This window comes from Phyllostomus discolor, chromosome 2 (genome assembly GCF_004126475.2).
Source record: "Phyllostomus discolor isolate MPI-MPIP mPhyDis1 chromosome 2, mPhyDis1.pri.v3, whole genome shotgun sequence".
NCBI lineage: Eukaryota > Metazoa > Chordata > Mammalia > Chiroptera > Phyllostomidae > Phyllostomus > Phyllostomus discolor.
In genome coordinates, this window is record NC_040904.2 from 53,303,696 (window position 1) to 53,328,250 (window position 24,555).

The window sequence follows — 24,555 nt, forward strand, 5'->3', positions numbered from 1 at the left end:
GCAGCACTGCGGGTGGTTATAGGATGCTGGAAAAAACCGTGACGTGAAGGACAAGTTCAGACAACCTGACTTTGGAGACACTGCTGGTGCCCATCGCCTCCTCTCGCGGGTGAGACGGAGCATGTAAAATGCCAAGCACAAAACCTGCCGTTGAGGTGTTCATACTGAGTGGCTGCCCTCCCCAAGGTCACGGCCGCTGACTTACATCAGAGCCAGATCCTCGCCTCGCGCCTCTCCATCAATTCCTGTCTGTAACCTCGAGCTAAGACAGTCTCCCCCACCATGTTCAAGACCCCAGTGCTCTTACTCCCCACTCCAGGCACTGGCATGTGCTCATCATGGGTCCGCAAAGCAATAAACAAAATGTGTGTCAGGCAGCAGCACAGACAAGCATGAGCTCATCCGATCCTCACCGTGATTTGTGTGCTTTTAGCAAAGGTGGCCGTGGCCAGAGAGGTGAAGTCACCTGTCCAAGGTGACTTGGTAGATGGCCGAGGCCCAGATTTGAGCCCAGGCCTCTCTGATTCCAGAATGCAAATAACCTCTCAGCCACTAGGGATGGCCCCCACTCCACCTTCCTCCTGTTTTATTCCCTCCTGGGGGGCAGAGCCCCTGAGTGGGTCCCCTACCAGCCCAGCTCTGTCCCCTGAGGCCCCAAGTCCATGTCTAAATAAACTATTGTGTAGAAAACCTTGTTCTTCCCCTTCTCCTGGATGGATCCAGAATCCCCCTACTTCTTCCATCTCCGAAGCCACCATCCTCTCCCCCTGGGCCAGGACGATGCCCTCCAACAGGTCTCCCTTTCATCCTGTCTTCCACATAGCGGCCAGTGGCCCTCCTCACTCAAAACCAAGAGCTGCCCCTCTCACTCCATTAGAGCCCGAGTCCTCCCTGGGACTGGGCCGAGACCTGGCCCCCCCTACTAGGTCTGCCACCCTTGCCCACCTCGCTCTCCCGGCCTCTTCCTCTGCTACCCTGGCCTGGTTGCTGCTCCTCAAACACACTAAGCACCTCCCGCCCCAGCCTCCCTCTTGCTATTCCCACCACCCAGATAGTCTCTCAGCAGCTGCTGCACCAGCTCTTTCAAACCTCAATAATGGTGTGCCCGCCCATCCAACAAAAAATCGCAACCGCCCCGAACTCCAGATGCCTCTTATCATGTTAACATACCGTATGATTTACTCACCTCCTAGGACACCGTACAATTTACTTGTTTGCTCATCATGGAACAACACAGAGATGAAATGAAACCTGACCCTATTCGAGCCCCCACTTCACTGTGTCCCAGGCAGCAAAGCAGACAAATTGTATCAGCTCATTTAAGCCTCTTCCTGCCAGAAAGGGAGCACCATAAGGGCAGAGATTTTTGAGCTGCTCTGTCTCTTGTGTTCGGTGACACAGACAGTGTGTATCAATGCCCTGGGACCATGCTGGCACCCACTGAGCACGGTGAACACTGGCTCAGCGAGGGTGTCACACAGCAGCAATACTGGATGGGGTTACATGGGCCTTGAACATGCTCACTGCGAAGAAAGCAGTGCTCCTTCGAGATGGCTCTCCTGAGCGCCCCCCGAGGGCCAGCAGCAGCCCGTGGCTTCCCCTCTGCCAGCACTGAACTGCTTTGGCCTGAGGCCCCAGGATCGGAGGCCCTTCCCTTGAGCCATAGAAAAGCACAGACCATTTCACTGAGGAGATGGTTTCATGCCACAGGGAGGCGACAGCCAGACCCTGGGAGAGTGCCAGGCCATTGCTGCCCGATGCCCCACTCCGACCTGCCAGCTGCTCAAGGCTCAGTCTAGCAGCCATGGATAGAAAAGTGAGGCCACTCTGCTAATTGAAAAAAGTAAAGAGTGGGTGAGCTGCACTTGTAGAACCAAGAGGCCATCAAGGTAACTGATTCAACCCCCATGTTTCAGACAGGAAAGCCGAGGCCCAGTAAGAGGGGAACAGGGCTCTGCCCACATCACACAGCACGTCCCTGGGAGAGTCAGAGCCAGGGCCAGGCCTTCCCAGCCCACCCTGCGGCAAGGCAAGACTTGGGAGAAGGCTTCCCCACCTCCAGCTGGAGGCGCCTCCTCTCTGCCCTCGTCTATAGAGATTCTGAAAATGCCAGTTAGTCTGGTCTGCATCTGCACAACGGGGAGAGGGTAGTGGACTAAGGAATGCTCAAGCTTGCCCTCAGTTTCCTTTCTATCCTGTCCTCAGGGCACCGCCTCCTGACACGAAGGTGGCAGGACCCACGGCAAGAAAAGGGGGTCTATACCAATGCTAGAGAGAATGCAGGGTAAGAGAGAGACCACCGGCCTAGACAAAAGCTCAGCAAGACCTCAGAAAAATACAGACCCCCAGGCCAGAAATGCTCTTGCAGGTGTGCAACCTGGAGAGACCCGAGCCCGTGTGTGTGCACATAGGTGCACCTGCGTGTTAAACGCAGCAGTGTTTGTGATGACAAAACACTGACACTCCTCAGAGGGAAAACACACAGACTGGGGTCTACCCTTGATGGAATCCTACACATCAGTTACAGTGACCAAACAAAACCTATGCGCACTGGTCTGTAAAACCCTCACAACCATAATGTCCAGTGAAGAAACACCAAAAGGAAAGTGTAAAAAGCACCCTGGCTCGGGTGGCTCGGTTGGTTGGAGCATCATCCTGTACACCAAAAAGGTCTCCAGTCCGGGCACATGCCTACGTTGCAGGTTCAATCCCCGCTTAGGGCACGTACAGGAGGCAACCAATCCTTTCTCTCTTGCATCTCTCTCTCTCTCCCTCCATCCCTCCCTCTCCGTCCTTTAAGAAAAATAAATAAATGAGAATAATAAAAAATAATAAAATGTAAAAAAAATGAAATATACATATTTATATATAGTGTCTATATGTTATCTATATTTCTTATGGACACACACATATGTGGTAAAAGTATAAAAACACGAATTCCATAAAGCACACCACCCCCTCACGTGTGACCGAGAACACCTCTGGAGAAGGTAAGACAAGGAAGAATCACCGGCGGACTTCAGCTATATCTATAACATTTCATTTCTTTTTAAAAAGTATCTAAGCAAATACAGCAAAATGTTACCTCCTGTTTAACCTATATAATAGGAAAATAAGTGTCCATTACATCTTTTCTGAATTTTTCTATATCTCGATGTTTCATAATTTAATGTATAAAAAATAAAACACTAGCCCTGGCTGGTGTGGCTCAGTGGATTGAGCACCAGACTGCAAACCAAAGGGTCATCAGTTTGATTCCCAGTCAGGGCACACGCCTGGGTTGCGGGCCAGGTCCCCATTTGGGGATGTACAAGACACAACCACAAACTGGTATTTCTCTCCCTCTCTTTCTCCCTCCCTTCCCCTCTCTCTAAAAGTAAATAAATAAAATCTTTAAAAAATAGGAGACTTCCGGCAAGATGGAGGAATAGGTGGACGCACCATACCTCCACGCACAACCAAGATTAGAACAACAATTTAGAGCCAGAATAACACCCAGAACTGACAGAGGATTTATCTGAATGGAAGTCGGACAGCCAAGAAGTTGAAGTAGACCCATACATCCAGACTGGTAGGAGGGGCTGAGAGGATGAGCCGGGCGGGTGCGGGTCGGCGGCGCGCGGAGGTCAGGGAAAACTTGGCATGAACTCGGCACGTAAGCCATCCGGGGCATGCAAGAACGCAGCGGTAGTCCCTGAGTACGCAAGCTGTGGCTGGAGGACCCAGTGAGGTGGCGATTGTGGACCAGGGCAGAGCTCACAGCCCAGGATCCCAGAGAGGGACTGAGATCCCAGGAGAACGGAACTACCGCCATTGTTCCCTTCCATCTCCGCTCCCACCCCCGCCCCCACATATAATGTCACAATTTAGCGACTGGGGTGCCCAGCCCTGGTGAACACCTAAGGCTCCGCCCCCCATAACAAGAGCGACCAGACCAGGAAAAAAAAAAGAAAAAAAAAGGAGAGACAGAGAGAGATATGTTTCCAACAGAAGAACAGATCAATCCCCCAGGACTCATCCTTTTGAGCGACCAAGAAATAGCCAATCTATCAGATGCACAGTTCAAAACACAGATGCACAGTTCAAAACACTTTCTGATCAGAAAGCTCGTGGAATTGGTTGATTTTGGGCGCAAATTAGATGAAAAGATGCAGGTTACCATAAAAGAAATGAAGGAAGATACATGGAGGAGAGCCAATAGTGAAGGGAAGGAAACTGGGTCTCAAAACAATACAGTGGACCAGAAGGAAGATAGAATCAACCAAGCAGGAAAGTATGAAGAAATAAGAATACAAAAAAATGAGGAGAAGCTTAAGAACATCCAGGACATCTTTAAATGTTCCAACATCCAAATTATAGGGGTACCAGAAGGGGAAAAGGAAAAGCAACAGATTGAGCATGTATTTGAACAAATAATAAAGGAGAACTTCCCCAATCTGGCAAAGGAAATAGTCTTCCAAGAAATCCAGGAAGCTCAGAGAGCCCCAAAGAAGTTGGACCCAAGAAGAAACACACCAAGGCACATCATAATTACATTAGCCAAGGTAAAAACGAAGGAGAGAATCCTAGAAGCAGCAAGAGCTAAAGGGACAGTCACCTACAAAGGAGTTCCCATCAGACTGTCAGCTGATTTCTCAAAACAGACCTTACAGGCAAGATGGGGCTGGAGAGAAATATTCCAAGTCATGAAAGACAAGGACCTACATCCTAGATTGCTCTATCCAGCAAAGCTCTCATTTAGAATGGAAGGGCAGACAAAGTGCTTCTCAGATAAGGTCAAGTTAAAGGAGTTCATCATCACCAAGCCCTTATTTTATGAAATGTTAAAGGGACTTATCTAAGAAAAGAAGATAAAGAAAAACCATGTACAGTAAAAGGACAGCAAACTCACAATTATTAACAACCACACCTAAAGCAAAACCAAAAGAAACTAAGCAAACAATTAGAACAGGAACAGAACCACTGAACTGGAGATCACATGGAGGGTTAGCAACAGGGGAATGGGAGGAGGAGAGAGGGGGAAAAGGTACAGAGAATAAGTAGCATAGATTGTAGGTTGAAAATAGATAGGGGGAGGGCAAGAATAGTATGGGAAATGTAGAAGCTAAAGAACTCATAAGTATGACACATGGACATGAACTAAAGGAGGGGGAATGTGGGTGGGAGGGGGTGTACAGGGTGGAGGGGAGTGAAGGGGGGAAATGGGACAACTGTAATAGCATAATCAATAAAATATATTAGGAAATAAAATAAAATACTAAAAACATTAACATTTTAAAAATAAAATGCTACAGAAGAGGAGAAAAAGCAGGGCTACACAGTGTGAATTAGCTGGCAAAACTCTTCACAGAGGAACAGGAGGCAGAGACAGCAAGCCCTGGGAAGCCTGGTCCCTGGGCCCTGGTTTTCACGTGTTCACTTGTGTTCACGGGGCCGTTCAGGACTGCCAAGTGCACCTGGTGAAGAGTTGAGCAGGGGTCCTGGGGACCACTCAAGAGAAGAAAAATCCACACACACACAGATGCTCTCTGTGGTCTTATTTACAGTGTGACACCTCAGAAACTCACAGAACAGTTTACAGAAGAAACACAACAATGAGTTACACCACAGCTCACACAGTCAGTGAGCACAGTCAGTGAGACAAAGACAAAGACAGGAGAATGTTTAGGAGATGCAGCAACGTAAGGACCCCATGTCAGGTGAAATGAGCAGAGAGCCGAATGCCCTGACCACACCTGAAGTACGCTGCCAGTGGACGAGGCTCACGGGGAATGTGGGAAAGCTACTACATTTCCTTGGATTCGGAGTTTCATACTCGCTGCAGAAACAGGTCACGATGGGCTCCCAGCAGGGCCCCGTCCTGGCTCCCGACCGCCCACTTTTCTCTAAGCACTCTCTCCTCCCGCTTCCTCACACCTACTTCAAACCCCGGGGCTCCGACTCCTCAGAGCTGAGTAGTCTCAGGGGGAAAGAGAAGTCCCCCTCACATTTCCAGGCGATACTGAGTGCCCTGAAGGTCCGCATGAGTCGACTCCAGATGCTGTCACAGCAAAGGGCTCCAGGTCCACAGATCCGGAACCAGGCAGCTGAACAGCAAGGTCATAGTTCGTCTCCTGCTGCCAGCTACCTGAGACAGACTTTTCACCTGAAGTAAAGAAAAATGTTTTCATTTCACATTTGCTCTGTCTTGCAATTCTCTGAGCGAGTCCTCTCAGTAAATAACTTCCATTGCTCCTGCTTCTGATCAAAGCAAAAGCTGCTGGGGCATCTGAGACCAGCGAACGGAACCAACCACATAGTGCCTTCCGTCCCCTGCAAACCCTGCCCACGAACTCGATGAACTGCAGAGCTTTCCACTCTTCGCTGAGAAGGGAGTCACCAGATGGACTGAGTTTTAACTGGAACACATGAAAGAAACGATGTGGTCAGGTAGGTCTCCCAGGGGCCCTCTGTCAGCTGTCCGCAGGGAGCACCCTCTGTTTTAGGACGCAGGCCGCCCCAAGCCCCTGAGCCACGCCCCCCACGGGTGCCCCACATGCTCTATCCACTAGCCCCTCCTGGCTGAGGAAGCCAAAGGCACAGCCGGGCCCTATGTGAGTGATCAGGGTCCCGAGACTCTGGCCATGACTCAGATGTCAGCAGTGACTGACCAAGCCTCATCAGTTGCCAGTGGCCCATCCCCAGAACCCAGGACCAAAGTCCTACCCTACACCAGCCACAGGTTAAACTGGTCTTTTAAAATAAGCAGTCAGCTCCTGAAATGACAAGCACCTCGCCCTGCCAACCACAGAGCACAGGTCCACTTCCCTCTTGGGTACTTACTCCCAGCTCACTGCCTCCTCCCCAGCAGCCTTCTCGAGCAGGAACACGCTCTTTTTCCACTGTGAGCAGACTGGGGACATGGGGCGTCTTGCTGCCTAACTGACCCCTCTGGGCTCAGCCACCACCTCACTCTCACTGGGCACATCCACAGAATACGATAAAGTCTGTGAACCAGGGCGTCTCTGTGCCAGACTTGCTCTTTTATTTTGTATGACGAACCTGAGCATCCATGCAGCCAACTCAGGTGTGGCACCTACACAGGATCTGACCTGTGACACAGGATGAGCAGGTGCAGACCAGCAGGATGGGCTATTCCAGGGGTGGACTCAGACAGGGAAGGCCCCTGGAGGATAGGATGCAGAGCTGGATGGTCCTAGGTCCACAACAGACACAAACAGGTCCTTTGGACACATTAACTCATTTACTTTCATCCACAACAAGGTTTTGAGGTGGGTGCTGCTAGTGTGCCCCTTCTGCAGATGGGAAAGGAGTCCAGAGAAGACAAACACCAACTCCTGGCCTTGTGGGAGGACGAGGAAGTCAGCTGGGGTCTGCAGCCAGCACCACTTCGGTCAAGAAACGTGGGCCCACCCGTAGGCTAGGCTGTCCCAGGAGAGGGATGAGACATGGACCAAACCCTCGAGGCCTCCCCTCTGGCAGCTTCCCCAAAACTGCAGACAGAGTGGGGATAACAGAGGCATCAGAAAGACGGATGAATGCAGCAGATCTTCAGAGACTGTGGACTCTCTAGGCGGGTGTGTGAGCTGCACTCAAAGGTGAGTTTGGACAGTAAATCAGCAGAAGAGTCGTCCGGGGCACCTACTGTGTGTGGCGCAGGTCGGCTTGTGTAGCGGGAGTCCAGGCCCCGGCACCCAGAGATCCATGTAACAGACACAGCGGGACTAGGGTTGATGGCGTGCAGACCCAGGAACAGGACCACCCCCATCACATACATGGGCTGGGCCTCCAGGGGGCCGAGCAGGGCCAGACAAAGGGGCAGCAGGTGCCTTTCGGAAGGCCTGGGGGCCTGCACCTGAGGAGGCCCACTCAGCTTTATTCTGGAGCAGCTGCTCAGTGGGGCGTGAAGCAAAGCCATTCAATGTACACAAAACAGAGGCAAAGGCAGGGCAGCCACAGGTGGGTGAGGAAAATGTGTCAGGCTAGGAACAAAACAGAAGGCAAACAGCACACAAAGACCAGCATAGCCCCCAACTGGCTTCAGAAACACACCAAAGGGACAGCAGGCAGGGAGACCTCGGGGGCAGCAGACCTGATCCAGGCCCTTGTCCACTGACCAGCTGTGTGGCCTGGAACAAGGTGCTTGGCCTTTCTGGGCCCCGGTGCCCTCCCTGGCTACATGAAGGGACAGGCCTATGTGGCTGTTCCGACTTCCTCCAGCTCCGAACGCCGGTAACGTGTTGCCAAACGAGGGCGGTGGGGCTCCGAACAGCTCGGTCCCCTAAGCTCCCACATGCTAAACAGAGGCGGCCAGCTGGTCCTAAAGGCAGAACCTGGAGGAGGAACGAGGGCTCTGCCCCGTGTGCGCTCTGAGGCTCCCCTGCCCTTCTCACACCACTCAGCAGGCCCTGAAAGTGCTCACAGAAGGAGCACGTGTGTGCAGCCTCAGTGAGCAGCAGGCCCAGGGACACGGTGGGAGCCCTGCCAGGGGGAGGCTGGCTCTCACAGAGCATCCCCTGTGGGGGGACTGTAACGGACCACCAAAGCAAACAGACATAACAGGCATTACGGTGCAGTGCTTACGAGTCAGAAAGACCAGGTTCTGATCGTGGCTCAGCTGGCAACTGTACGACTCTGAGCAAGCCACCAAACACCCTGTGGGCTCTGGATCCTCACCTGCACAACCTCTTCCTTGGGGGGAACACCTCCCTCCTCATCGGACGACCAGCTCTGAGCACTACAGAGGGAATGAAGTAGAATCTAGAATCCTTCATGGTGGCAACTGTTGTATTGCTGATGATGACAGCAAATACCTGAGAGAGCCTGGGTGGCGCTCCGCTCCTTGCCCCCTCCTCCTGAGGCACAGCCTGGCTTGGGGCAGAGGATGAGAAATGCATTGACGTCTCCCAGATGGGGAGGAGAGGCAAGTCAGCAGGGAGGACTCAGTCAGAGCCATTCCTGGGACTAATGGCTTCAAGATCCCCATGCCCCCCCACCCCGGCTGCCCCAAATCTCCTGCGTTCCCATTCAGGAAGGGTCTGAAAAGGATATGTCCATTGCAACTTCCTGTGCTCAGTTCCACAGGCCAGTAACCCAGTCTTCCAGGCCATGGACTATAGCTCAGGGCCGGAGTGTCCATACAGATCTTGCAGATAAGAAACAGGCTGAGAGACACGGAGGGGCCTTGCCAATGAAAGCCAAGGTCAGGGAGAGCCCCAGAACCCAGGAACACAACACCTGGGCAAAACCCTGTGCATTGTACGTCAGCTGAGTGAGTCCCTGTGGGCCCGGGGGGCTGCTCACTGGAAAAAAAAAGGCTGAATAGCAGCCCCAGGCACTGCTGACCAGCGGGGGGCTCAGGACAGGCCAAGTGAAAAATGGGGCCAACTTCCCTATCTACATAAATTGGGAGAGAGATGAGTGAAGCCCCTAAGATAGAAACACAAGCCGAGCCCCTCCTACCTGCCCCAGAGCAGCAGCGGTATCTCTCCACAGCAACACAAAGGGGCGTGCTCCGAAACCCAGAAAGAATTATCCAAAACACACCTGGATCTTACCAGCTCATCTCAGATTAAACAACTTCCTGTTGGAAACCCTGCATTAAAACGTGCAAGGAAGCCTTCCTTAGATCAAGAGGCCTCTACGGATGGCCATGGACTCCGAGGGTTGGCCATCCATATCCTACACGGGTGAGGGCACACTCACCGAATGTCTGCAAGGAGCACAGGCCCAGGACACTGCCTCCGGCTTACATGTACATTCACCACCCACTTGAGCTGCCCAACACATCCCCCAGTTCCACAAGCTTGTGCTGGGTCTTACTCTGGGGCAGACCCTGCGCCACACTATGTCCTGGAGACACAGCAGGAAATAAAGCACAGCTCTGCCCTCCAGGAGCCGGCAGAGGGGCCAATTTCAGTGTAGCTCAGAGAACAGCAAACCAGGGAGTGGTGGGCAGGGATGGCCCCCCATGTAACTGGCATCCACCAGACCTTAACCTTGAAGGGCGGCGAAAAGAGTTAACCAGGTAAAGGAGGGAGGGCTGGGTGCTCCAGGTGCGGATGTGCCTGAGCGAAGTCCCAGAGGCACGAAGTAGCTTGGGGGCCCCACAGCACCGGGCAGTTCAGTGGGGTAGAGCCACGCGAGAGCAGCCGCCCTGGGATGGCTGGGCCGGCACAGGCCCTGTGGCCCCCCTGCCTGCTCTGGAGTCCTGACTGTTCAGGCCAGGTTGGACCACTGCCCGCCCACCAGCCAGGGAGCCGTGCGCTCACTCCGCCAGATGCCCCCCACCCCCACATCTTCTGCTCAGAGCCACAAGACAAGGCCAGTCAGTTGCCCCAGCTGCCTCGGTTGTCTCCTCAGCGGGCTTGGGAGGGTCCCATCCTACCAATTTACAATGGATGCACACCCCCAAAGCTCCCTGACTCCCACAGCCAGCCCCAGGTACAGCTGGGATCCCCTGCCGTGTATTCCTTCCCCCCACCCCAACACACTGCCCAGGACTCAGGGAGCCTGACCATTTGGGTGAGTCTCACAAACCTCGTATTCTGGACCACCATGATGATCGGACAGGAGCAGGGCCCCTCCCAGCACGAGGTGGGGTGTGAGCGACAGAGGGCAGGCCCGAAACCCCACTCCATGGGACAGGTGGGCAGGAGGCCTCTGAGCATGCTCTGCAGGTAAGTGGGTCTCTCCAGTAGCCTGACTTTTTAGAACCATTTACAGCTTATTCTCTGCTGAATTCCCAAAAAGATTATGAATAATTGCTGAGTGCAGTCAGATCAAAAAAACAAACCAAACTAAGAAGAGGTAAACAAAACATGAAAAGTGCTCAGTTTACTATAAACAGGCATTGGGGACCGCCCTGCCTGGTCTCAGGAAGCTGTAACCCTCCGTGACTTAGGCTGAGTGAAAGACCTCCGGACCAGGAGCCACTAAGGAGACAAAACTTATTTCCCTGGCATGAACGCTGCCTGTTCTAATGCCTGGCTTCCCTTTTGCATGATCAGCAGTCAATGACGGGTAACAATTCTCTAAGAAAGAGAATGAACTGAAGACACATGTGATCACGTGGGAATGCCCTAAGGAAAGAGACCAGGGGCTGTGGAAACGTAGGGGTGATGGACATCAATCCCTGCCCCCTGGGCTTTGTCAAAGCCTGAGTCCTTGTTCTGAGATGTAAAAAATCCAAGTCTCCTGGCTGCCTTTGTCTCTGTTGACTCAAGCCTGCAGAAATAACAGGGGTGGTGTAGCCCAGACCAGAGTCAGAGGACCCCCGGGGTAATCAGGCCTGGGACACAGAATATGCAAGATCCTGTGAGATCTGTTTGCTGGAGGATGTTATTAGATTAGAATTTGAAGGCATAGACAGGAAACCAAAACTGCCCTTTGAGCCCTGTTACTCCTTTCAAATGTTAAAACTCCAATCTCTGCCCAGAATCACAGCGGGGGTTCTGTCTGCACCTTTGTAAGTCACCTACTTCTGATCTTTTCTGCCAGACTATAAATCCACAAACTACATCTGGATTCTCAATAAAAATCTGCTTGGGAATGGAAACAGGGTGCTTTCCACTAGAGAGAGTGGCCCTTCTGTCCCTATTTCCCCACAGGACCTGGTTGCCTCTGTGTATGTTTTTCTCGTGTTTCGATGAGCATCCACAGCAGAGATGGAAACTGCTGGCCGGTATCCCCCTCAGCTAGCGCCCAACATGGGGCTCAGAGGCTAGGAGCCATGGCTATGGATGGCACACCAACCCAGGGAGTGAATCTCATGCGTTTTTTCAGGCTGGTAATAGCCCCGGCAACCCCAGACGCTTTCCGGGTACGGTGCAGGGTGTTGCTGCATTTTCAGGGAAATAGATTTATTTTTTCTAGGTCACTTCTCTCTTTCGCAACGGCCCATATAAGTGTAAATATAAAAAATCTAACTCTCAAGTGAGAGCAAGGCGTTTGCCTTGAAAAAAGCAGTCAGGTAATCCGTTTTGGCCAAAAGCTGCTTGTCTTGGCGACTTTCAATCCTTAAATTTTCTCTCTGGTTGCCTGCATGAGGGAAGCCAATAGGCTATAAGAGTTTCCATTTCCATCAAACTCCAAAAATCGCTTCCCAGAATTTAAGCATTAGCTGTAGGTTTATATGTAGGCTCTGGCATCTGCCAAGCTCTGAAGATAAAAAACATTTCTTCCTCCCGGGAAATAAATATTCACTTCCTGGGTGCTTCTTCTCGCAACCCTCTTTAAAACTATAAGTTTGGACCTTGCTCCCTCCCACAAGCTTGCACCAAGCGGCCCAGGCTTGGGAGAAAAGAGCAAAGATTTTCCCTTTAATTGGCCTTAAAAATGGCAACTAGTTACAGGGCATTTTACAAGAATCACCGCACTTGCAGCAGGAGGAATTTCCAAAAAGGTGCTTTTACTTATTAATGAATTTCTTTTTTTTTTGTAGAATGTTAATATATTTTTACATTCAATTTCCACTTAAGAATTTTTAAGACTTTAACTGGCTGTATAAAGTAAAATTAGGTTGTGCTGTCCTTGAAATGTACTTATTCTTATTATAAGCATTTTATAATTTTGTATAAATGTCTATTTTCTCTAAATATTTTGCTTTCAGTCAAAGGCTTTCAAACTCTGCTTAGTATATTATCAGTGGATTGGTAGAACTGCTTTTTATTGATAAATAAAATTTATTGCCTATGCTCTCTTTACCTTAGGCTTGCAAATTTAAATAAAAATTATTAACCATTTCAGAAGTACATGTTTGGACTGTTGTATTGACTTGCTACTTTAAGTACTAACTGTATTTATCAGTATTTCCAGTGAAAGCACTCATTGTTTATTAACAGCAGTATCCACACCTTTATATCCTGTGAATAATAGTAGTTAAAATGTAACCAAATTGCCTTTGCTATATATGTTGACATTACTTTCCCACTCAAAGATATGTGATAGTGAAGTCTGCTTAGATGTCATAATTTGTACAATGAAAACTTAATCTGAATTTTATACCTGAGTTTTAAAAACATGACCACTTCCAGAATTAGCATGCCATATTAACACTGAACACAGCTGTTTGACTAAAACCACATTTTCTTTATAAATCACTTAACATGGATTGTTATCTAAGAAAAACAAAATGGCAAATTAAGAGTTCAGACATCTTAGACAAGACTTGACTTCCAGGCTTCAGCAAGATGTGGAAACTTTTCCTTAAGTTGTTCCGCTTTCTTTTTCTCTAAATGTTTTTTCCTTGCTTGGATACAGGCTTGTTTCTCACGTCTCAGTCTCTCAAAACGCTCCACATAAGGCATTGCAAAGAATCGTTTCCTGTTGTATCTCTTATTTAGGTGCCAAGGTATAGGCCACTGCTTGAACTTGTGCCAGATGATTCTTCCAAAGATGTCTTTTCTCCAAGCACCAGGTCTAGCTTTTTCTTGACCAGTCTGAAGAAGTCTTAGGGCATCTTCTCGTTCTTGTACAACTTTATCCAATGCATCCATGGATTCTACTACCTTTTCTAACCGCTCCGGACTTGGCATTGGTAATATCTGCTGTTTGGCCTCCTGCTGAAGGGTTAGAAGCATATTTCTTTCAGCAGGACATACCAAAGTTTATGCAAACCTTCATTACTTTTGTTCCTTAATTGCTGACAGGTCCATGCATCTCCAGACTTTACTTTTTCTTCCCCCCAGTTCTTTGGGTCATCAAAAAATTCTTCTAGTCCTTTCCTTGACAACGTGGTATGAAGTATTCTACAGTGGTGCAAAGGTGTGACATTTGGTGTATTCTTAGGCAACAAATTAAGAGAAAACCTTGTGCCCGCCGGGGCCTGAGAACTTATTAACGACCTGGAAGTCTTTAGGACGGCTGATGCTTTTCTGCAAAAAATACCTAAACTGGCTGCAGCCATTTTTTCGCATCTAATGAATTTCTTTAAAATTTCTAAGTATCCTCTACCACGGGGAACCGGCTCTCTAAAAAAACAAGAGCAATGCTTTAAACTAAATTCAGCAGCTTTGGGACTGTTGAATGGTAATATGAAAAAGAACGGACCAGAGCGCAGTTTTTCCGGCGCCGCAGGCAAAAATCGGGGCTTTAGCCGCCGCCCTGTGCCACACCGCACTGCTCCACGCTGCTAGAGCAACGACTCCATTCTTTTGCCCCACAACGCTGCTATTGGCACGTCTGTATTCGAGGCAGCTTGAAATCTAGCGCTTCAGTCGGCTCCAGGAAAAAAAAAAAAAAAAAAATGGAGGCAGCAGCACGCAGGCGGGAGCAGAAAACACACCTACTCAGATTTTTTTTGTGGTTAGCACCGACTGTCAGTTTCTTGGCCCGCCCCAGCGTACTTAGAAGCCACGCGGATATGGGCTCTAGTTCACAGCACTGGCTGTAGCCACCCACACGTGCACGCTCAACAAGTTTGCATTGGAACCTTCTAGAACCTTTTAGCATTGGAACTTCTAGAAAACATTCACAGAGAAGAATCCATCCCCCAGAATATACAGCAGGACCATCGATGTTGCCTACGTGTAACAGGGTGCAGCCAAGAGGGGGCCCCCAAATAGGGATTTGTAATGGGGTCCAAAAGAGCTTGGAGATATAATTGGCTTCACACCACAGGGCCACACCTGCCCAGAATGCTGGTGGCTGTGGCCAATTGTGGCAGGAATCGGAAATGGGACTGCAGAGGAAGACAGGTGCTGGGATTTAAACCCAGGCCACGTGAAGGGGCAAGAACACGTGGCTTTGGAGGAGCTGGGAATCACCATGAGGCTTTGGTTTGTTCCTTTTTGCCACACAGCTTAGAAAGCAGGACTTTGCCTGGAAGAAAAGGGATGGAAGGACTCTTGCTGGTGGGTCATGAGAAGGTGCCACATGACTACGGATTAACTGGAGATCATGGCAGCGACACAGCTGATGGTGCCAGGGGCCTGAATCATGGACTTCTACTTCTTTTCCTGAGACATGGTACCCCAGACTAGGGCAAAGGGGAGAAGAAGAACTGTGTGCATCTGTGGGTATTCTAAAGGACTTCAGTATTTTAATGAAGACATTAAGTCATTACTCTAAGTCTGTATAGCTTTTAAATAAATAATTCCTTTCCTTTTCACCAATCTCTGGCATTGAGAGATGTCTTACCTCTGGCAGTGGGCAAAGCAAACCTAGTACAGGGGAGGAACCCTTAGAGAAAAAAGGGGGGATCCTTTTGGTAATAGTATATTGTACCCCCACCCCCAACCCCGGGTCTGTTCTGTAACATACACACAGACTACAAAGCAGACTCCAACTTCACTACCCTACAGAAACAGCAGCACCTGCTCAGAACACATGCCAAACCAACTTAGCCTTTGCTGAGCCTCCGCCCAGAGCCAGGCGTGCAGTAGGCAAGGCGGAGAAGGAAGAGATGAAGATCATGGCCTCTTCCTTCTAGCAGGAGAGAAAGCATGGACACAGCTGAGCACGAAATGAGGCCACAGTGTCTGGAGCTTTCAGAGAGGGGCAGACAGTGTGTTGCTAAGGGAGAGGGGGAGGGGGATCATGCCAGAGAAGGAGAGAACACCATAGTTTGGGAAACTGATGAAGGCTCGAAAAAACATGAGGACACCCTGTGCTGTCATCTGAATGTTTGTGTCCCCCCTAAAAAAATTCATGTTGAAACTCTAATGCCCAACATGAAGGTATTTGGAAGTGCTTGGGTCATGAGGACGAAGCCTACGTGGGATTAGTGCTCTTATGAAAGAGGCTCCGAATGCTCCCCGGCCCCTCCCAGCTAACAAGGACACAACGAGAAGCTGGCAGCCTGAAACCTGGGAAAGGGACTTTGGCAGAACCGATCATTCTGGCATCCTGGTCTTGGACTTCCAACCTCCAGAACTGTGAGGAGTAAGTTTCTACTACCTGTCAGCCACCCAATTGGTGGAATTTTGTTATAGCAGCCCAAACAGGCTAAGATGTCCCAAAATAAAACCTCAGCAGAACACTGTTTTGTGAGCTTGCTCCATTGAACCAACAGGCATTGTGCCTTCTGAAGTGGTGAGAAAAGGGTCCCTCCTTCCAACATACCGACTCAGGAGCAATTAGTGGCAGCCACCACTTAGCCACCTGCCGCGTGCCAGAACCTCGGGGCTGCCTCACTTCTATCTCACAGACACCCTCTAAGGTCCTGTGTGAGGGCATAGAAGCTCAGACGGGTCACCACCAAGGCCACGCTGTTCCCAAATGTCCCAGACTGCATTTGAGCCCAAGTCATGGGCTCCAAGCCATGCACTCCTGCCCCAGGGACTCTCCTTGGCAGGCATGGGACCGACTCTGCTGGTGGCAGGAAGGGCAGTGGGCTGCAGCAAGGGGGGAAGAGCAAGTGTGCTTCCAGGCTGGACCGGAGCAGGGCAACAGAGGCCAGCCTCTGGAACAACCTGTGGACCCGCAGGATGATCACTTAATGGGGCTGCCTAACTGTAATTACCCCAATACATAAAACAAATGGCTTTAATTTAAAAGACATTAAGTTACCAGCAGGCTTTGTGCCAGGTGGCAGGGCCTAGCTCACTGCTCAGAACAGGCACCACCTCAAACAGGGCTGGGTGCACAGAGTTGCCTCTCGGAGCCAGAGCCCCCAAGTCAGAGCTCTGTGGCCTGAGGCAGAGGGTTGCAGGGTGATGTTGCCCATCATCCTGACCAGTCCTTCGCAACCCCCAGGTCAGTGTGAGTGGCTGGGAGGCCAAAGGCAAGAACCCTGGGCAGGGAAAGGTGTAAGGAAGGGAAGGAGAGTCATTCCCCCGTACTTCTTGGCCTGCCAGGTATTCTGAGAGCCTGCTGCTGTCCTGGGATCAGGGTCCTCGTTCCCAGCCCCTCCATCCTCAGCGCGGCTCCTCTTCTCGGCAAGCAGCCTAACTTGTTCGCCACAGACAGCCTGGGGAAGCTCCCATTCACCACTGCACATGACCCTGAGTGGGAATGCAAGTGCACCTGACAGGTGAGGATGGAGACTCCACACAGTCAGGCAACTCAGACACACTCACTCTCCCTGACAGGACCAGCATGCGGGTCGATGCGCTCCTCCCCATGCCTGCCTCTCGGCGATTCAGGCTGCCCACGCAACTTCCCACCAAGTGCCGGGGCACCTGGACCACAAACCCTGATGCTCCCGCGAGCTTGTGGTGGGTGAGAGGGGCTCCACCTGCACAGAGCTGCAAGAGACCCATTTCCCCTTTTTAAGAGGAAGCCAGCCTCCCTGCAACCGGAAGGCACATGCTAGGTGTGATGGAGACCCCAGCTGGAGTGGAAAGGATGCGCGGGCAGAAGCTGTGGAGCTAGTGGGCCATGCTGGGCTGGGATCATAGGCTGGGAGGAGGAGAGGCAAGGAGGCTCCTGTGAGCAGTCACACCCCGCACCCATCCACACTCTTTCCTCTGCCGAACTGCAGGGAAGGGCTGAAGGCCTCTCCATCCATGATCCAACCATCCCAGCTTCTTTTTCATCCACCCGTTTTCAAAGGGCCTCATCAAAGCAGGTTTCCACCATGCAGGAAGGAAATGACGGCCCACAATCACCACGCAGAGTCACTTTCCTTTCATTCTTCCTTTCTAAAACACAGGGGGAACTGTGGGGGACGCCAGTGGGGAAAGTGCAAAAACAGTTATGCGCGCACCTCTGGCCTGCATAGTGGCAGAAACAGCGCGGGTGGCTGCAGGCACGAGCTGCAGCCAGGCATTCGCGGTACAGCAACGCCCTCCAGTGGCCGCGAGGAACACCACACACAGCTCATCGGGCCACCTGCCGACCTATCCCTGGAGCAGGGGAACACTACTCACTACCCTGTTGGTGACCCGCAGGGAAAGCTGGCAGTCCACTGTGAACTGCACTGCTACAGCTCCTCCTCCTGGCTGGGAGTTCCGCAGGCTGATCCAGCTCTGGAACTCCCTCTAGTGTGCACTCCCAAGCAGGGCACACCATGTGGTTTTCTTCCAAGGAATACTGTTCCCCCAATACTGACTCCCCAAACCATCTCAGGCATGGGGCAGCTGGAAAACCAACCCCGAGGGCCTTGCAAAGGTTTGACTTCCTGGAGATCAGTGTGATGCCTTCCCTCCCCAGCCAGAGATATCTGTGGAGACACAGGGAGGTGAAGCCTGGCTGAGATGGGTGAAAAACAGGCCCATACCTGCCTCTCCTTGTTGGGGGAGTGGGGGTGGCGGTAGGATGAGCTGGCTCTCACCCACCCTTCCAAAAGGGGCCGGAAGCTGCTGATAACACTGACCCTCAAGTCACTGTCCCCTCCACCTGGGTTTATCAGCTAACTGGGAGGGCTGACCACACACAGAAGGTCCGAGTTTTCTCCTTGTGCCAATGCTTGGTGATTCTGCAAGGCTCTGTGAGGCACACTGAAGCTGCCCTTGCAGCAAGCAGTCCTTGTTCAGGCTGAATGTACTTACTGGGGGCAGCGGAGCAGGGCGATGGTACAGACTGCGAGGTAGGCTACAGCCCACCCCTCACCACTCCCCAAGTCAAGTCACACAGCCCGGTCTCACGGTTTAGTGTGGGAAATCAAGGAAGACACCAGATCGCTCAGCCTTAGGGGATGAGGGGAGGATGCCTTCATGGGTCAGAGATGCTCAGATAAGACATCTGTGAAAGTACTTTCATAAGGTCTAAAGTGCTGAAAAATGTAACTATTATTCTCCTAATCAGGTCTTCATAGTAGTAACGCTCCCTTATTAATTTTAGGCAGCACATTACAGTACACTTCAGAGATTTCCAAACCATGTTCTTTAGAATGCAACTGTTTCCAGTGATGTTACATCTTGCAGGGTAGGGAGAGGAGAGTCAAGGTAACTGGTTTTTCTTGTAAAATGCATCTTAGTAGATATGTAAGAAAAGTATCAGATACATTTATTTGCTTGTCCCTCTCAGCAGTGTATACTCATCTCATCATTCATCATTAGAGAAATGCAAATCCAAACCACAGTGAGATGCTACATCACACCCACTGGAATGGCTAGAATCAAAACGACAGACAACTGCTGGCAAGGACATGGGGAAACTGGAGCCCTCAGATGCTGCTGGTGGGAGTGAAAATGCCACAACTACTTCTGGAAACAGGCTGGCAGTTCCTGAAAAAGTTAAACAGTTACCATATGACCTAGCCATCCCACTCCTAGGTATACACCCAAGCAACTGAAAACATATATCCACACAAAAACTTGTAAATGAATGTTCACAGCAAATTATCTGTAATAGCCAAAAAGTGGAAACCTAAATGTCCATCAACTAATGAATGAGTAAAATGTGGTATATCCATATAAGAAAATACTCAACCATTAAAAGGGATGAAGTACTGACACATGCTATGACATGAACCTTAGTGGATGACTCCATGTACATGAAGTGTACAGAACAGGCAAATTCATAGAGAGAGAAAGAAGATTCGTGGTTGCCAGGGCCAAGGGGGAAAGGAGAATGGGGAATGACCGTTGATGGGTATGGAGTTTCTTTGGGGATTGATGAAATGTTCTGGAATTAGCGGTCATAGTTGAGCAACACTGAATAAATTAAAAACTACTGAATTGGGCCCTGGCTGCTGTGGCTCAGTGGACTGAACACTGGCCTGTGAAGCAAAGAGTCGCTTGTTCAATTCCCAGTCAGGACACATGCCTGGGTCGCAGGCCAGGTTCCCCAGTGTGGGGCACACGAGAGGCAACCACACATTGATGTTTCTGTCCCTCTCTTTCTCCCTCCCTTCCCCTCTCTCTAAAACTAAATTTAAAAAGTCTTAAAAAAAAAAGCTACTGAATTGGCTCTGACCAGTGTGGATAATTTGGTTGCGCATCATCCTACAAAGTGAAAGGTCACTGGTTCGATTCTTCCTCCTTTCCCCTCTCTCTAAAATTAAAAAAAATATTTTTTAAAAAACCAGTGAATTGTATATTTTAAAGCAGTAAATTTTATGGCATGTGAATTATTTTTTTAATTGTAAAACCAAATGTAATTTAATCTGTCTTTTTAAAAATGGCCTATGGGAACAGAGAACGGTGAGGAAATCATGAAGAGCTGCTGATGCCCGCAGCCAGAGCACGCCGTCCTGCACCAAAGCCCCTGCAGCGCTGACCGACCACCACGTGTCGGCATGTTGCACTTCGTCTGTGGGGTGCTCCCTGACCTGCGTTTACTGGCTGCACCTTATCATGCAACACACACCTGTGAACTTCTCCAGAGTTTACTGCATAAGACACAGTAATACTGTACAAAGTTATTCTCTACAGTTCCTTGACTAAAGTCTCCCATGAAAGACACACTGGTACACAAATTACTACAGTTGTTTCACAAACCTATAACTGAGAGTTAAGTGTGTTTGGCAAAACAACACTGTTCTCTAAATTCCATAGTATGAAATGGCAGCCTGTCTTTCCAAAGAGCCTCTCATTTCAGGACGCATTTCTTGGGTCACCTCTTTCCCAGACTCTCATAACCTATTCAAAAGTTTCATTCTGTATGTACTACACGGCTGGAAAAGAAAGGAACTCTTACCCTCTGCAGCAGCATAGATGGACCTGGAGATTATTGTGCTAAGTGGAATCAATCAGTCAGAGAAAGATGAATACCACATGGTCTCGCTTACATGTGGAATCTAGTGAACAAAATAAACTGATGAACGAGAGAGAACCAGAGGCATGGACATATGGAACTGACTGACAGCTGTCAGAGGGGAGGTGGGAGGGGGAACTGGATGAAAGAAGGTGAAGGGATAAGACAAAGAACATGTATGCATGGCCCATGGACACAGACAGCAGTGTGGTGAGGGCCAGGGGAGCAGGGGTGGGGGTGGGCCACGGCAGGGACATGCATTTCGTTCTGGTGCAAGGCGCCTGCTGCTGTGACAAGCTGAAGAATCTGCATGTCAGGGCCACCTACTTGCTATTCGCCTCACCAATGAGACGGCCAGCTTCAGGTCTTTACACTCAGGCTTCTTTCAAGCCCCACCTCTGAGCCGAGATACTCACCTTGTCAAAGACGCTCAGTTTTGCCCTTGCAGTGAGAGAACCTCCAGAAATTCCCAACATGCACAAAGAGCTTTAGCCTCTGTCTTGTCTCTCTAGTCCTCAGCATACACTCCTCTGGGAATCCAACCATCGCTGTAAGCATAGAATGCACATGGCTTCCTCCTCATTCCTAACTGGTCGTCTGCAGATTGAGCCACCCAGCCTCTTGCTCTAAGGAGGCTGAAGTTCCATGTATGAGGGGCAGACCGCCAAGAACTCTTTTATGATGTCTTTGACTTAATTAGTACAGCCATCAGTCAGTCAACTATAAAACAGAGAGAACCCAGGACGGGGCAGGAACTGTGCTGTGAGTGTAACGGTGACGAGAGAAAGAGGGAGCACCTCTGTTCCCAGTGCCTCACTGTGTGCCTTCTGTGTGGAGGGGGCTCCACCAGGCTGGCACCCCTGGGCCCGTGCTCCCTGACCATCTCTCCTTCCCTACCGTGCACACGAATGCCTCCCCTAAGGCGGGAGGACAAGCTGATCTGATTGTGAGTGGGGGAGGTATGTGTGACCTGGCCTCCTCTTCACCTCCCCTCTGCAATTACCTGCAGAGGGCCTGCCCATCCCTGCAGGGAGGCCAGTGGCTGTCCAGAACTGCCTGTCCCTCCAGAAGTCTGTCTGGTTCTGTGTCCCAGACGATGAGGGTTAGGTGGCTCCTGCTTCCTGTCCCTTCCATGCAGGCCAGAGACAGGGGTGGCAACTACGGGGTTCCTGTCTATCTCCATAAATGAAGCAGGTGAGTTGCACCCCTGCCGTCGTGGAGATCACATTCCAGTAGGGAGAGGTGACTGCAAACAAAGAGGATAGTTATCTTCTCAAACTTGTGGAGAACGCTCCCCCCAAGGCCCTCTGACTGGAGCTCTTGCTCCTAGATGTCCAAATAGCTCACAATCTCACTTCCTTCTGTCCCTGCTCAACTGTCACCTTATCGAAGGGGCCGTCCCTGACCACCTGCACCAAACAGCCAACAATCCCCACCCTGACATTCACAGGGGGAGGGGGGCTGAAAAACCCCAAACCTATTTATTAAAAACTGTATTATTCTTACATGTTTAAACTTCAGTCCCCTTCCAAGAACTCCTTAAGTGGTGCGATGCACCTATCGAGACTTTTCCCACTGCTCAGAGCAGTTTTTGAACTCATCGATTTTGATGCCTTTGGTGTTTCTAACATTTTTGATTCACTTCTTCCACAATGGGAAAACGTTTCCCTTTGGGGACTCTTTCCATCCAAGGAAACGAAAAGAAGTTGCTCGGGGTGAGATTGGGTGAATAGGGAGGATGGAACACGAGGGTCATGCTGTTTTCTGTCAAAAACTGCTGAACACTCAGAGCAGTGTGGGCAGGTGCACTTGTAAATCACCATCACAAAACGGGCAAACACGCTGAAAGAATCTTCAAAAAATTTTCACTGAAGCCTAATGCAGCCTCTCACAACAACGCCAGCTGGTGCACTGATACAGAAGGGTTCCTAGAACATTCACCTTGTGGGGAAAGCCTGTACTACAAAGCACCCACCCTTGAGAAGATAATTCCAGTTTTGAGGGGTCCCCCTCATACATTCCATGTGTCCTTATCCTGCTTGACTTTTCTCTATACAACTTACCACACCTGACTCACTCGACATGTACCTGTTATGTATTTAAAGTCTGCCTCCCACACATGCCCCACGACCTCAGAATATAGGCTGCATGAGGCAGGGATTTGGTTCTGTTCCCACTGTTCACAGGGTAAGATCGATAACATCGCTGAATGAATGGAAGAACAAAGGAACATGTGCCACAAACAAGGTGATGAGAAAGACGATGAGGGTTGGGGTGGGGCTGCTTCAGGAAAGGGGCTCGGGGAAGGCCTTTCTGAGAGGTTAACATCTGAGTGGTAACACAGCGAGAGCCCAAAAGAAACACCACAGCACAGCGGCACTGCGGTTCCCCTCCGAGGGTGTGCCCGGAGTGGCTCAGTGCGCCTTGCTGGGCCTCTGCAGGGGGCTGGCCACCCTGAACAGGAGGGAGGAGATGGCTGCCGCGTCCTGTCAGTGCCGAGTCGTGCCAGGGCACTGGGGCCCACTCGTGGCATTGACTTCCCCAGAGGTCAGCAGAGTAGAACCATGTGGGACTGGACGCACGACGACCAACACAGCAGCACTGGGCTAATGCATTACGGCCTGGTGCCACCTAATCCTCCCTGCCACAGGGCAGGGAGGTGTTTCATCCTCATTTCCCAGATGAGGACTTGGAGGCCCTGAGAGGCAAGTGGATTACCCACCTAGCAACTGGCCAACTGGGGCTGAAACTCAGTCTTGTCCCCCTCCCTCCAGGCCGTCTCATGCCCAGCTCACTGAGTTCTGCAGCAGAAGAGGATATACTTGAGTGAGATGCTAAGCAACATGGGCTCCTGGACGGCACTCGCTATGCCTGAGCCACATCTATGTCCCTTGCAGCCATGAACTCAGAGTCCCACATGCAGCAGGTGCTTGGTCATTCTGGGGCTTGGAAGTACAGCATGGGTTCCTGAAGAGTGGGGCCGAGCTGGATGAATGTCTGCCCCCAAATCTGCTTGCCCCTCCTTCCTGATTAACTGAACCTCTCAAATATATATAGATGTATTTTAGAAAGAAGGGCATGGGGGGAGAGAGAGGGTGAGAAACACTGACTGTTTCCCTTCCGTATGCACCCTAGGGCACCAAACCTGCAACCCAGGCATGTGCCCTGACTGGGAATCAAACTGGCAGCCTTCTGGTTCAAGGGACAATGCCCAATAAACTGAGCCACACTGGCCAGTGCAAACCTCTCCTTTTTCTAACTGGGCACTCTGCTCTGGTTCTCCACCCTGCTGCTATATCACAGGTGTGATGGCTAAATCCCTAGTAGCAACCCTGGACCATGAAGACAAGGGCCACTCCCTAGGACCCTGCACCTTCGTGGAGCACCCAGGAATGCCTATCTCTGGACTTCATTTAGATGAGAAATAAAGCTCAGCCTTGCTCAAACCACCACTATTTGGGGTTTTCATGGCATATTCTATCAAACCTGATAAATAGCAAAGAATGGCTGTGGAAGAGAAAAATCTTGACCTAAATTTGAGAAGTGTAGGATTCTACTTCACAGAATGAGATGACAGAGAGCTCAGAAGCTTTTCCTACAGCTCAGGAGAAAAGGCTGGACAAGGAAGCTACAACCAGCTGCTGCTACAGATCTAGAATGTTGGAATAACGTGGGATGACTGTTAGTCAAGAGCCAGGAGGTTTTGAGTGGAAGTGGTGTGATAATATCAGCATTTTAGAAAGGTGAATGTAGCAGCCTCTCCCGGGCCAGCAGAGCCAGGAGAGCTTGCATGAAAGAGAGCTATTCAGTCAAATGTTCCCTGAATGCCTAGTGGGTGCCAGGCACTGTGCTTCCAGGAAAGAGTACGCAGGAGAGAATCGCAGAGCTGAGTCTGACAGACGTTAAGTGAGCACCAGGTGCTCCTGCATTCTTTTAGCAGTGACTCCCATGCCTGCCTCCACAGCCGCATATAAA

General features: G+C 50.5%; 2 protein-coding genes across 2 annotated transcripts in view; both read right to left on the bottom strand.

Moving 5' to 3' along the window:
- The window catches only part of XXYLT1 (xyloside xylosyltransferase 1), a 170,049-nt gene that overhangs the window by 141,052 nt on the left and 4,442 nt on the right, over nucleotides 1-24,555 (bottom strand). The gene's annotated exons all lie outside the window — the stretch shown is intronic.
- On the bottom strand, nucleotides 12,463-13,905 carry LOC114490826 (39S ribosomal protein L47, mitochondrial-like). Its single transcript, XM_036017872.1, has one exon. It carries the CDS (start codon nucleotides 13,578-13,580, stop codon nucleotides 13,158-13,160), a length of 423 nt encoding a protein of 140 aa, XP_035873765.1. The 5' UTR covers nucleotides 13,581-13,905; the 3' UTR covers nucleotides 12,463-13,157.